The sequence below is a fragment of the Macaca thibetana genome, chromosome 11 (assembly GCF_024542745.1).
Source record: "Macaca thibetana thibetana isolate TM-01 chromosome 11, ASM2454274v1, whole genome shotgun sequence".
Lineage (NCBI taxonomy): Eukaryota > Metazoa > Chordata > Mammalia > Primates > Cercopithecidae > Macaca > Macaca thibetana.
The window spans coordinates 58,734,399-58,749,607 of record NC_065588.1 but is presented as its reverse complement, the minus strand read 5'-3'; the positions used below and the strand labels follow the sequence as shown (position 1 = coordinate 58,749,607).

The following is a 15,209-nucleotide window of genomic DNA, read 5'->3' as shown; positions in this document are numbered from 1 at the left end:
TTAAAAATACTTTACTATATGTGATTACATATCTAGTTCTAAAATGACATCTGAATTTAAATTCTTCCTAAAAAATTGTGTTCTAACAAACTTCTAAATATATTTTAATGATTAGTATTTAGTATATAAAATTCTTTAAGTGTTTTACTTCTTTCAATGTATGTATTAAATCAAGAAGTAATTTAATTGCTTTCTTTTTTGTTAAGTTACTCCTGGAAGAACTAACCAGTAATTTAAAAGAAAATCAATTTTAATGCATTAAGACTTTTATCCTAAAATTTAGATACAAAAGATTTTTGCAACCATAATAGGGTGATCAATTAAACAAAGAGTTTTTAAGATTCAGTGCTTACTTTCTGTTGTTCATGTTGTTATAATTATTTGATAGAGATGAAGGAGAGATCTTTGGTAAAGTTGAAAAATTGGATGCACCTGGGGACCTTTAAAAATATGAAAATGTTAAATTAGATAAAAAAATGAAGAATTTTTAAATTATGAAATAAAAGAACTAACAGATGACAATGTTTGTAGTAAATGAATGCTGAAAAGTAGATTTATGAGCAAAATCACTATTATCCTTTGGTTTTCAATTTTGAATGTATTTTTCCTTATAAAAACATAAAAGTACAAAAGGGAACTATTTTCAAATAAAATTTATCAAATTAAATATGCAACTTGCTATTATTCCTATAAATCTACTAACTACATATACCCATTTCTGAGTTTAGGTAACCATTTTTGACATTTTACGATCAATTTCCATTAGTCAATGGAATTAAACTATTCTACTGTTTCTCACTGGTACACCATGGCATTCTAATTATGCACAACATTGACACAGAGATCAGAGAACATTACCAATTTTTAAAAATTAAGGCAATGGGGACAAAATAGATAAAATAATTCCAAGCATAATCCCAATATGCTATATTTGGCCAAAGGGAAAAGGCATAAATCTGACTATAGTATACATACCTTATTAATTCAGAACCTTTTTGAAGAAACTGCAATTACTATTGGTTTTTAATCAACTTAAACCATTAAAGGCATGACTTATAATCAACAAATCTATAATACGCCAATAATCTAAGTACTTAAAGGTCACTAAAAGTTTTACTTTCTCTTGTAATTTTGTAAACATATTATTTTAATTTACTAGGCAACAGCTAGGCAAGAGGCTATAAAAAGCTAGGTTTCAGTCCAGTGACTCAGTCACTGTAAATTCGAAATTAGTGAGGCCCCAAATGATTCACTTTTAAATATTATGCTCATGAACAATGAAATGGTCAATAAGCAGAAAAGCATAATCTAGAAAATTTGCTTTTAAGTGATTTGGATTTATCTAAATAAATATATTTACAATGCATTATGCAGAACAAATGGTGGGCAATAAAATTTTTTAGATATAAAAAATTTACATTTTCAATTTCACTTTTATTATTTTTTTTAGAGACAGGGTTTTGCTCTGTTGTCCAGCCTGGGGTGCAGTGACACAATCACAGCTCACATAGCCTTGACCTCCCAGGCTCAAGAGCTTCTCCATCTCAGCCTACTGAGAAACTGGAACTATACGCGTGTGCCACATACCCAGCTAATTTAAAAACAATTTTTTTTTGCCGAGACAGAGATTTCACCATGTTGCCCAGGCTAGTCTCAAACTCCTGGCCTCAAGTGATCCTCCTGCCTCAGCCTCCCAAAGCACTGGGACTACAGGTGTGATTATAGGCTGCACCAGGCCTACTTGAACTTTTTAAGTTTTATACATTATAAAATCTTAGAAAAACATGTTTTCTTTTGAACGAGGTTCTTTTAGCTGAATAATGTTATATATTACTGGATCTTGCTACGTGGGATTTCTAGTTAGGTACCCTTCTGATGGAAGTCCCTTTAACAAGATTTTATTTTACTGTACTAAACTCAAAAATAAAATACAATCAACCAAGTTTTATTATAAAACGATGTATAGAACACATTTAAAAAATAATTTTAATGATCCTAATATTCCCAGATAGTAGTTTTAAAATATTAATAAAAAACTGAAATATCCTGGCATTTCTGCCTCCACATTAAGAATTCTAAATTAGGAAAAAAAGGTCTAAATTGATTAGAGACTGAGTTATAATAAATAAAGGAGGTTAATTTTTAAAAATATAATTCATTACAACTTTTCAAAAACTTATGTAAATCGAAAGTTACCCTGAATCTTATAGTAAAAATTATGGAAATAAAGATCCATTGCTTCATCCAATAAAGTGGCTGAGACATATATATGTTATATATAATATATATACACACTGTATACACTTCATGTATATATATACACACACACACACATATATACACTTTTTTCTTTTTCTTTTCATCTATGGCCTTTTTTATTATTCATTAGCAACTCTAAGAACTATATTAGAAGGAAGAGAAAATGAAATACCATGGAATTAATTTGTATTTTCAATTTTTATGGAGTTCATTCAAACACTCAAACATTTACTAAATGATTACTGTATGCCTCATCCTTGATAAGTACTGGGAATACAAAGAAAGACACAGTTCCTGACCTCAAACAGCTCACGATCTAACAGGAAAAAATGACATATAAGCAAAATGACTATAATACAATAATACAATATAAGTACGACAACAAATTCTAATGTAGAATTTTGTGGGTAGTGACATGAGGTGATTTAAAAATGATGTACAATTAGAGGGATAGGTGGGAAGTAAAAGAGTATTACAGGTAGGAAGAACAGCATGTAGAAATCATGTAGAAACTATGAATGTGTTCAGGGAATTACCAGTAAATTCAGCTTGGCTTAAAGACTAGGAAGTACTGACAGGAACAGAGGTTACTAAGGTAGGTATGACAATAAAAGGTCTTTTATGTTCTATGAAGAAATCTGGATTTTATCCAATTGTGCTGGAGCATGTGGAAAGACTTTAATAGGGTATCAACAAAATCAGATTTGTAATCTAGGAACTTTTAAGGAAGACAAAAAGAGTGAAGATTGGGAGACCAGTTAAGGAACTATAAAAACAAAGGTAAGAATTAATAAGGGGTGGAGTTAAGAAAGTAGAGTGGGCAAGGGCAGCGTATCTTGGATGTTTAGGAAGCAGTTCTTGAAGTATAGTCCATGGATCCTGGGGGTTGTCAAGACCCTTTTTAAGGTGTCCATTGGTGAGGTCAAAACTATTTTCATAATAAATATCAAAGTGTCGTTTAAATGTTATTCGACCTCTTTCACTGAGTGGATATTGGCACTGCTAGTGCAAAAGCAATGGTGGATAAAACTGCTGAAACCTTAGCATGAATCAAAGGAGTAGCACTAATCTATATTTCACCACATCACAGTAAAAAAGTTTCACTTGAGAATATCCACATTGAAAAAAAAATTACTGATTTTATTAAATCTTAACCCTTACTTACACTTCTTTTTGATATTATCTGACAAACTGGGAAGTTTGCATAAAGCGTATCTGCTACAAACTGAAGTATCATGGCCGTCATTCTGAGGAAAAGCTTGTGTAGTTATTTGAACTGCATGAACCACAAGTGGAACCAGTCATTGTTTTCAGGACACCACTCTTTTTATTCTACATTAGGAAACGACTGTGTGTGGTTATTTGGACTTGGCTATTGATATGGCTTGGTTCTGTGTCCCCACCCAAATCTCATCTTGTAGCTTTCATAATCCCCAGGTGTTGTGGGAAGGGCCTAGTAGGAAATGACTGAATCATGGGAGGGGGTGGGTCTTTTCCATGCTGTTCTTGTGATAGTGAATGAGTCTCACGAGATTTGATGTTCTTAAAAATGGGAGTTTCTCTGCACAAGCTCTCTTTGCCTGCCACCATCCATGTAAGACATGACTTGCTCCTCCTTGCCTTCTGCCATGATTGTGAGGCTCCCCCACCCCAGACATGTGGAACTGTAAGTCCAATGAACCTTTCTTTTGTAAATTGTCCAGTCTCAGGTATGTCTTTATCAACAGCGTGAAAACAGACTAAAAGAGTAAATTGGTACCGGTAGCGTGTGGCGTTGTTGAAAGTTTTATACATTATAAAACCTTAGAAAAAAATGTTTTCTAAGGCAAATCCCTTCCACCTATGAGCCTGTAAAATCAAAAACAAGTTAGTTACTTCCTAGATACAAAGAGGATACAGGCATTGGGTCAATACAGCCACGTGTAAGCAACTTTGGAACTGGGTACCAAAGTTCCCAGAAAATGTGTAAGCAACTTTGGAACTGAGTAATAGGCAGACGTTAGAACAGTTTGGAGGACTCAGAAGAAGACAGGAAAATGTGGGAAAGTTTGGAACTTCCTGGAGACTTGGGAGGACTCAGGAGATAGGAAGATGTGTGAAGGTTTAAAACTTTCTAGAGACTTGTTGAATGGCTTTGACCAAAATGCTTAGTGTTATAGACAATAAAGTCCAGGCTGAGGTAGTCTTAGATGGAAATGAGGAACTTGTTGTGAACTGGAAGCAAGGGTGACGCTTGTTATGTTTTAGCAAAGAGACTGGTGGCAGTTTGCCCTGGCCCTAGAGATTTGTGGAATTTTGAACTTAGGAGAGATGATTTAGGGAATTTGGCAGAAGAAATCTACGCAGCAAATCATTCAGGAGGTGACTTGGGTGCTGTTAAAGGCATTCAGTTTTAAAATGGGAACAGGGCATAAAAGGTTGGAGAATTTGCAGCCTGACAATACAATAGAAATGAAAATCCCATTTTCTTTTTTCTTTTTTTTTTTTTGAGACGGAGTCTCACGAGGCTGGAAGTGGCGCGATCTCGGCTCACTGCAAGCTCCGCCTCCCGGGTTCCCGCCATTTCCAGCCTCAGCCTCCTGAGTAGCTGGGACTACAGGCGCCCGCCACCGCGCGCCGGCTAATTTTTTGTATTTTTAGTAGAGACGGGGTTTCAATCTCCTGACCTTGTGATCCGCCCGCCTCGGCCTCCCAAAGTGCTGGGATTACAGGCTTGAGCCACCGCGCCCAGCCGAAAATCCCATTTTCTGAGGAGAAATTCAAGCTGGCAAAAGTACCGAGCAGCCAAATGTTAATCCCCAAGACAACGGGGGAAAATGTCTCCAGGGCATGTCAGAGGTCTTCACGGCAGACCCTCCCATCACAGGCTTGGAGGCCTAAAAGGAAAGATGGTTTTATGGGCTAGGCCCAGAGGCACCCTGCTCTGTGCAGCCTAGGGACTTGGTACCCTGTGTTCCAGCTGCTCCGGCCATGGCTAAAAGGGGCCAAGGTACAGCTCAGGCTGTTGCTTCAGAGTGTGGAAGCCCCAAGCCTTGGCAGCTTCCATGTGGTGCTGGGCCTGTGGGTTCACAGAAGTCAATAATTGAGGTTTGGGAACCTCCGCCTTGATTTCGGAGGAGGTATGGAAACGCCTGGATGCCCAGGCAGAAGTTTGCTGTAGGGGCGGGGTCCTCATGGATAATCTCTGCTAGGGCAGTGAGGAAGGGAAATATGGGTTTGGAGCTCCCACACAGATTCCCTACTAGGGCACCACCTACTGGAGCTGTGAGAAGAGGGCCACTGTCCTCCAGACCCCAGAATGGTATAGATCTACTGAGAGCTTGCACTGTGCACCTGGAAAAGCTGTAGACAACGCCAGCCCGTGAAAACAGCCAGCAGTGGGGTTATAACCTGCAAAGCCACAGGGAAAGAGCTGCAGAAGGCTGTGGGAGCCCACCTCTTGCACCAGTGTGACTCGGATGCGAGACATGGAGTCAAAGGAGATCATTTTGGAGCTCTAAGATTTGACTGCCCTGCTGGATTTCGGACTTGCATTGGGCCTACAGCCCCTTTGTTTTGGCCAATTTCTCCCATTTGGAATGGCTGTGTTGACCCAATGCCTGTATCCTCCTTGTATCTAGGAAGTAACTAACTTGTTTTCGATTTTACAGGCTCATAGGTGGAAGGGACTTGCCTTGTCCTGAATGAGACACTGGACTGTGTATTTCTGAATTCATGCTGAAATGAGTTGAGACTTTGGGGGACTGTTGGGAAGGCATGACTGGTTTTGAAATGTGAGATGAGATTTGGGAGAGGCCAGGGGCAGAATGATATGGTTTGGCTCTGTGTCCCCACCCAAATCTCATCTTGTAGCTCCTGTAATTCCCATGTGTTGTAAGATAGGCCTGGTGGGAGATGACTGAATCATGGGGGTGGGTCTTTTCCATGCTGTTCTCGTGATAGTGAATGGGTCTCATGAGATCTGATGGTTTTAAACATGGGTTTCAGGGAGGGGCCAAGATGGCCGAATAGAAACAGCTCTGGTCTGAGGTTCTCAGGGCGATCAATGGAGAAGGCAGGTGATTTCTGCATTTCCAACTGAGGTATCCATCTCATTGGAACTGGTTAGGTAGTGGGTACAACCTGCAGAGAGTGAGCAGAAGCAGGGTGGGGCGTTGCTTCATCTGGGAAGTGCAAGGAGCTGGGGGGCTTCCCTCCTCCAGCCAAGGGAAGCCATGAGGGACTGTGCTACCTGGCCCAAGTACTATGCTTTCCCATGGTTTTTGCAATCTGCAGATCAGGACTTGTGTGCCTACACCACCAGGGCCCTAGGTTTCAAGCATAAAACTGAGTGGCTGTTCAGGAATGCAATGAGCTAGCTGTAGGAGTTTTTTTTCATAACCACAGTGGTGCCTGGAATGCCAGCGAGACAGAACCATTCACTCCCCTGGAAAGGGGGCTGAAGCCAGGGAGCCAAGTGGGCTCGCTCAGTGGGTCCCACTCACCGAGCCCAGAAAGCTAAGAACCACTGGCTTGAAATTCTCACTGCCAGCACAACAGTCTGGAATTGACTTGAGACGATCGAGCTTGTTTGGGGGAGGGGCATCCGCCATTACTGAGGCTTTAGTAGGTGGTTTCCCCTCGCAGTGCTAAGGAGACTGGGAGGTTTTGACTGGGCAGGATTCACCACAGTGTGGCAAAGTGGCTGTGGCCAGACTGCTTCTCTACATTCCTCCTCACTGGGCAGGGCACATCTGAAGGAAATGCAGCAGCCCCAGCCAGGGGTTTACAGATAAAACTCTCATCTCCCTGGGACAGAGAAACTGGGGGAGGGATGGCTGTGGGTGTAGCTTCAGTGGACTTAATCTTTCCTGGCTGCAGGCTCTGAAGAGAGCAGCTGATCCTGACAAGGGGGATTCTCCCAGCACAGTGCACCAGCTCTGCTAAGGGACAGGCTGCCTCCTCAAGTGGGTCCCTGACCCCGTGCCTCCTGCCTGGGAGAGACCTCCCAACAGGGGTCGACAGACACCTCATACAGGAGAGCTCCGGCTGGCATCAGGCCGGTGCCCCTCTGGGACGAAGCTTCCAGAGGAAGGAGTAGGCAGCAATCTATGCTGTTCTGCAGCCTCCACTGGTGATACCCAGGCGAACAGGGTCTGGAGTGGACCTCCAGCAAACTGCAGCAGACCTGCAGAAAAGGGGCCTGACTGTTAGAAGAAAAACAAACAAACAGAAAGCAACAACAACATTAACAGAAAGATCCCCCAACAAAGACCCCATCCAAAGGTCATCAGGTTCAAAGACCAAAGGTAGACAAATCCATGAAGATGAGGACAAACTAGTGCAAAAACGCTGAAAATCCCAAAAACCAGAAAGCTGCTTCTTCTCCAAATGATCGCAACTTCTCTCCAGCAAGGGCACAAAACTGGATGAAGACTGACACTGATGAATTAATAGAAGTAGGTTTCAGAAGGTGTGTAATAAACTCCTCTGAGCTAAAGCAGCACGTTCTAACCCAGTGCAAGGAAGCTAAGAACCTTGATAAAAGGTTACAGGAACTGCTAACTACAATAACCAGTTTAGCAAGGAACATAAATGGCCGGATGGAACTGAAAAACACAGCATGAGAAATTAGTGAAGCATACACAAGTATCAACAGCTGAATCGATCAAGCAGAAGAAAGGATATCACAGATTGAAGATCACCTTGCTGAAATTAGGCACGAAGACAAGATTAGAGAAAAAAGAATGAAAAGGAATGAACAAAGCCTCCAAGAAATATGGGACTATGTGAAAAGACCAAACCTATAATTGATTAGTGTACCTGAAAGTGATGGGGAGAATGGAACCGAGTCGGAAAACACATTCAGAGAGAAGTGAACTCTCGGGAGAACTTCCCCAACCTAGTAAGACAGGCCAACATTCCAAATCAGGAGATACAGAGACCACCACTAAGATACTTCATGAGAAGATCAGCCCCAAGACACAAAATCTTCAGATTCTCCAAGGTTGAAATGAAGGAAAAAATGTTAAGGGCAGCCAGAAAGAAAGGTCAGGTCACCTACAAAGGGAAGCCCATCAGACTAACAGCAGACTCTGCAGAAACCCTACAAGCCAGAAGAGAGTAGGGGCCAATATTCAACATTCTTAAAGAAAGGAATTTTCAACCCAGAATTTCATATCCAGGCAAACAAAGCTTCATAAGCAAAGGAGAAATAAAATCCTTTCCAAACAAGCAAATGCAAAGGGATTTTGTCACCACCAGGCAGCCTTTACAAGAACTCCTGAAGGAAGTACTAAATGTAGAAGGGAAAAACTGGTACCAGCTACTGCAAAAACACACCAAAATATAATGACCAATGACACCGTGAAGAAACTGCATCAACTAATGTGCAAAATAACCAGCTAGCATTATGATGACCAGATCAAATTCACACATAACAATATTTAGCCTTAAATATAAATGGGCTAAATGCCCCAATTAAAAGACACAGACTGGCAAATTGGATGAAGAGTCAAGACCCATTGGTGTGCTATATTCAGGAGACCCATCTCACATGCAAAGACACACACAGGCTCAAAATAAAGGGTTGGAGGAGTATTTACCAAGCAAATGGAAAGCAGAAAAAAAAAAAAAAAAAAAAAAAAAAAGCAGGAGTTGAAATACTAGTCTCTGATAAAACACACATAAAACCAACAAAGATAAAAAAAGACAAAGAAGGGCATTACATAATGGTAAAGGGATCAATGCCACAAGAAGAGCTAACTATCCTAAATATATGTGGACCCAATATAGGAGCACCCAGATTCATAAAACAAGTTCTTAGAGATCTAGAAAGAGACTCAGACTCCCATGCAGTAATAGTGGGAGTCTTTAACACCTTACTGTCAATACTAGACAGATCAATGAGATAGACAATTAACAAGGCTATTCAGGACTTGAACTCAGCTCTGGATCAAGTGGACCTCACAGACATCCACAAACTCTTCACCACAAATCAACAGAATATACATTCTTCTCAGTACCGCATGGCACTTATTCTAAAATCGACCACATAAATGGAAGTAAAACACTCCTCAGCAAATGCAAAAGAATAGAAATCCTAACAGTCTCTCAGACCACAGTGCAATCAAATAAGAACTCAGGATTAAGAAACTCACCCAAAACGGCACAACTACATGGAAATTGAAGACCCTGCTCCTGAAGGACTCCTGGGTAAATAATGAAATGAAGGCAGAAATAAAGAAGTTCTTTGAAACCAATGAGAACAAAGAGACAATGTATCAGAATCTTTGGGACATGGTTAAAGCAGTGTATAGGGGGAAATTTATAGTACTAAATGCCCATATCTGAAAGCTGGAAAGATCTGAAATTGAAACCCTAATATCACAATTAAAAGAACTAAAGAAGGAAGAGTAAACAAATTCAAAAGCTAGCAGAAGACAAGAAATAACTAAGATCAGAGCAGAACTGAAAGAGATAGAGACAGGAAGAACCCTTCAAAAAATAAAAATAAAAATAAATGAATCCAGGAGCTGGGTTTTTGGGAAAAAATAACAAAATAGACTGCTAGCTAGACTAATGAAGAAAAGAGAGAAGAATCAAATAGACGCAACAAAAATGATAAAGGGGATATCACCACTGATCCCACAGAAATAAAAAACTACCATCAGAGAGTACTATAAACACCTCTATGCAAATAAACTAGAAAATCTAGAAGAAACGGATAAATTCTTGGACACATACACCCTCCCAAGACTAAACCAGGAAGAAGTCAAATCCCTGAATAGACCAATAACAAGTTCTGAAATTGAGGCAGTAATTAATAGCCCACCAACCACAAAAGGCCCAGGACCAGACGGATTCACAGCCGAATTCTACCAGAGGTACAAAGAGGAGCTGGTACCATTCCTTCCGAAAATATTCCAAACAATTGAAAAAGAGGGACTCCTCTCTAACTCATTTTATGGGGCCAGCATCATCCTGATACCAAAACCTGGCAGAGATACAACAAAAAAAGAAAATTTCAGGCCAATATCCCTGATGAACATTGATGTAAAAATCCTTAATAAAATATTGGTCAACCGAATCCAGCAGCACATCAAAAAGCTTATCCACCATGATCAAGTGGGCTTCATCCCAGGGAAGAAAAGCTGGTTCAACATATGCAAATCAATAAAAGTAATCAATCACATAAACAGAACCAATGACAAAAACCACACGAATATCTCAATAGATGCAGAAAAGGCCTTCAATAAAATTCAACATCCATTCATGTTAAAAACTCTCAATAAACTAGTTATTGATGAAACATCTCTCAAAATAATAACAGCTATTTATGACAGACCCACAGCCAATATCATATTGAATGGGCAAAAGCTGGAAGCATTTCCTTTGAAAACCGGCACAAGACAAAGATACCTTCTCTCACCACTCCTATTCAACGAAGTATTGGAAGTTCTGGCCAGGGCAACCAGGCAAGAGAAAGAAATAAAGAGTATTAAAATAGGAAGAGAGGAAGTCAAATGGTCTCTGTTTGCAGATGACATGATTGTATATTTAGAAAAGCCCATCGTCTAAGCCCCAAACCTCCTTAAGCTGATAACTTCAGCAAAGTCTCAGGATAGAAAATCAACGTGCAAGGATTCTTATACACCAAAAATAGACAAGCAGAGAGTCAAATCATGAGTGAACTCCCATTCACAACTGCTACAAAGAGAAAAAAATACCTAGGAATACAATCTACAAGGGACGTGAATGACTTCTTCAAGGAGAACTACAAACCACTGCTCAAGGAAATAAGATAGGACACAAACAAATGGAAAAACATTCCATGCTCATGGATAGGAAGAATCAATACTGTGAAAATGGCCACACTGCCCAAAGTAATTTATAGATTCAATGCTATTCCCATCGAGCTACCATTGACATTCTTTACAGAATTAGAAAAAACTACTTTAAATTTCATATGGAACTAAAAAAGGGCCAGTATAGCCTAGAAAATCCTAAGCAAAAGAAGAAAGCTGGAGGCATCATGCTACCTGACTTCAAACTATACTACAAGGCTACAGTAACCAAAACAGCATGGTACTGGTACCAAAAAAGATATGTAGACCGATGCAACAGAACAGAGGCCCCAGAAATAACTCCACACATCCTGGGATGCAAAGCTGTTTCAACATATGCAAATCAATAAAAGATCATGTGATCTTTCACAAACCTGACAAACACAAGCAATGGGGAAATGATTCCCTGTTTAATAAACAGTGCTGGGAAAAACGGCTAGCCATATGAAGAAAACAGAAACTGGACCCCTTCCTTATACCTTATAAAAAATTAACTCAAGATAGATTAAAGGCTTAAATGTAAAACTCAAAACCATAAAAACTCTAGAAGAAAATCTAGGCAATACCATTCAGGACACAGTCATGGGAAATGACTTCATGACTAAACCACCAAAAGCAATCGCAACAAAAGCCAAAACTGACAAATGGGAGCTAATCAAACTAAAGAGCTTCTGCAAAGGAAAAGAAATTATCATCAGAGTGAACAGGCAACCTTCAGAATGGGAGAAAATTTTTGCAATCTATCCATCTGACAAAGGGCTATTATCCAGAATCTACAAGGAACTTAAACAAATTTACAAGAAAAAAAACAAACAACCCCATCAAAAAGTGGGCGAAGGATATGAACAGACACTTCTCAAAAGAAGACATTTATGCAGCCAACAAACATGTGAAAAAAAGCTCTTTATCACTGGTCATTAGAGAAATGCAAATCCCACCACAATGAGATACCATCTCACGCCAGTCAGAATGGCGATTATTAAAAAGAAAACAACAGATGCTGGAGAAGATGTGGAGAAACGGGAATGCTTTTACACTACTGGTGGGAGCATAAATTAGTTCGACCACTGCGGAAGACAGTGTGGCGATTCTTCAAGGATCTAGAACCAGAAATACCATTTGACCCAGTAATCCCATTACTAGGTAAAGGATTATAAACCATTCTACTATAAAGACCATGCACATGTGTTTATTGCAGCACTATTTACAATAGCAAAGACTTGGAACCAACCCAAATGTCCATCAATGATAGACTGGATAAACAAAATGTGGCACATATACACCATGGAATACTATGCAGCCATAAAAGAATAAATTCACATCCTTTGCAGGGACATGGATGAAGCTGGAAGCCATCATTCTCAGCAAACACAGGAACAGAAAATCAAACACCACATATTCTCACTCGTAAGTGGGAGCTGAACAATGAGAACACATAGACAAAGGGAGGGGAACAACACACCGGGGCCTGTCGGCGGGTGGGGGGAAAGGGGAGGGAGAGCATTAGGACAAACTCTTCATGCATGTGGGGCTTAAAACCTAGATGACGGGTTGATAGGTGTGGCAAACTATCATGGCACATGCATAGCCATGTAACAAACCTGCACATTCTGTACATGTATCCCAGAACTTAAAATAAAAAAAAGACACACACACACACAAAAACCAGGAGTTTCTCTGCACGAGTTCTCTCTGAGACATGACTTGCTCCTCCTTGCCTTCCACCATGATTGTGAGGCCTCGCTAGTCATGTGGAACTGTAAATCCAATAAACTTCTTCCTTTTGTAAATTGCCCAGTCTCCTATATGTCTTTATCAGCGGCATGAAAATGGACTAATATGGCTATCAAGCAGAGGTTTTCTCAAAAATGAATGAAGGAAGGCTGTGTCTTTAAGGAAAACAACGTATTTGCTGCCAATGATAAAATACGGGCTTTCGAGCAAGAATGAGAATCTTGGAAAACTTGACTCTGACACCACGAAGTTGACAGCTTCCCAATACTTAGGTTTTTCTCATAAGACAGGTGATGTTTTAAAAAAATGTGATTTGAAAAAAACTGTAGAATAAAATGTGTCAACATTTGGAAGATCTGCATAACTCAGTGAATCAATATTTTTCAAATGACCAAAATGTATGAAATTTACATTTGAAAGATTTTAATATTATAAAAGGTTCATTGATATGGTTTCAGATTCTATCATTAAACTTTAAGACTTAAACCACCACTGGTCAAGTTTTGATGTGGTATTAATGATCTGAAAATACTCCTTTTCAACTATGTATCTGTGTGAGGCTGAATTTGCTTCATGTACTTCAACCCAAACATTGTATTACAATAAATTAAATGCAGAAAAATATACAAGAATTTAGCTGTCCTCTATTTAGTCAGACAGTAAAGAAATTTGCAAAAATAAACAATGCAACGCTTTTTGGTAATTTTATTATTTTGGAATATAGTTATTTTCATAAAAATGTTATTCATGTCAAAATACAACGGTTTTGTACTATTACTTTAAAATACCTTAAAATCTTATTTCTATTTCGAATATGACAAACATTAATAGATATAACCCATATAACAGAAGTTCTTTGGGTCTTTAATAATTTTCAAGAATGTAAAAGGAGTACCAAGATCAAAATGTTTGAAAACTTCAGGTGGGGAGGTAGAATCTGCAAGACTTGCTGACTAACTAGACGAGAGAAGAAAGGCTGGAGGAGGAACTCAGGATGGCTCTTAGATGGTACTTGAAATAGGCAATACAGGAAATGGATCCATTTTAGGTTGAGGGGATGCGAGAAAGAGGGGTAAAAAGATTTGGTTTAATCTGAGGTGGTGAGTCCTACATGAAATTTATGAAAAATCTGGAATACAGAAAAGTGGTCTAGTCTAGAAATAGAGAATGGCATATTTTGTGTCAATTTGAGCTGGGGGAGAGGATTAGCACAGAATCACCTAATTTTGAACACCTACTACGGTATGATAAAAGAGGTCTTCTGACAGAAATTTAGGGAATGTCAATGCATTTAAGGTCTGAGCAGGGCTGCTGCAAACAGTTAGTGAAGCTGCACTGCACCGTGCCAGGGAGGGCCTGTCACACAGACTACACATGATATGAATGATGCCCTCTAGAGCTGTGCACAATTTGCAAAACCAAATGTGGTAACCCTAAAGAGAAACTGAGCTAGACAAAGGACTGGTCAGAGAGGCAAAGTCCTTGAAATAAAAGGTTGTACTATGTATTCAAATTCAGAGAATTTCTTTAGGAGATGGTTATCAAAAAGAAATACTAAAGACAGGTCAAATAAACTAGGTTAAAAGGAAAGACAAATAAGAACTTTGTTAAATCCTGAATGGGTGGCAAGCAACATTAAGTATAGACTTTTAAATGTAGGTGGCTGTCAAAGAAAAAAAGCTAAAAGATGGTATATGGAGGAAGCATATGGTTTTTGCTTTTAAAGATGAAGATGTGTTTATGTTCATAGGCTGAGGGGGAAGATGACATTAGGAAAGAAATAAAAATAATGAACTGGTGTTTACCATATGTATGGCACTATGCTAGGCATTTAAATATGTAGGAGAAAGGAGATAATAACAGAAAAAGTAAGGACCAGGAAGCATTGAGATAAATACTATAGGTAGAGTACAGGGACTGTCCTTAAACACCAAGGTGATCAGAGAGATAAGGATGGATGTGGTCAACAGGTAAAGGTAAAGTATAACAATTTTACAATACTGTTACAGACATTCCTGATGAGTGATAACGCATCATTTATCTCTTCTGATTCCGACTTCTGACTCAGATTACACATGGTCCAATCTAGCTAACATTTGTGGAGCTAGTATCAGGTTATTTAGGGGTTGACTGGTCAGTCTGTGGATGATAACCAGAGCCCTTTAGCTCTCTTTCTGTGACGTATGTGGAAATTAAACTGTTCACTAGCAACTCTGCTCTAGTGGCTCTCTAGAAAAAGGAGAGAAAAAAATGCTAAGAATATCATAAATTAACTAGACATCAAACCACTTACCTAGAATTAAACTAATTTTGGCCAGTATGGGCTAGGTATAACATATCGTGCCTTCAGACAGAAAAAGGAAAGACTTCCATCTAGCTGAAGTGGTTTCA

The 15,209-nt window shown here is 39.3% G+C and overlaps 1 protein-coding gene across 8 annotated transcripts in view; it reads right to left on the bottom strand.

The window, feature by feature from the left end:
• Window positions 1–15,209, bottom strand: part of USP15 (ubiquitin specific peptidase 15) — a 145,250-nt gene that overhangs the window by 55,610 nt on the left and 74,431 nt on the right. For 4 of the 8 annotated variants that reach the window (XR_007717693.1, XM_050748403.1, XM_050748406.1 and 1 more), the window contains one exon: window positions 354–440. The exons of 3 other annotated variants lie outside the window; for them this stretch is intronic. Coding sequence is in view for 4 of the 5 variants with exons in the window: in XM_050748403.1 (XP_050604360.1) it covers window positions 354–440 (87 nt within the window). In the remaining variant the exon portion in view is untranslated. Of the gene's footprint in view, window positions 1–353; window positions 441–13,510; window positions 15,048–15,209 lie in introns of those variants that run through there. One more of the 8 variants, XM_050748410.1, reaches the window with a different exon arrangement.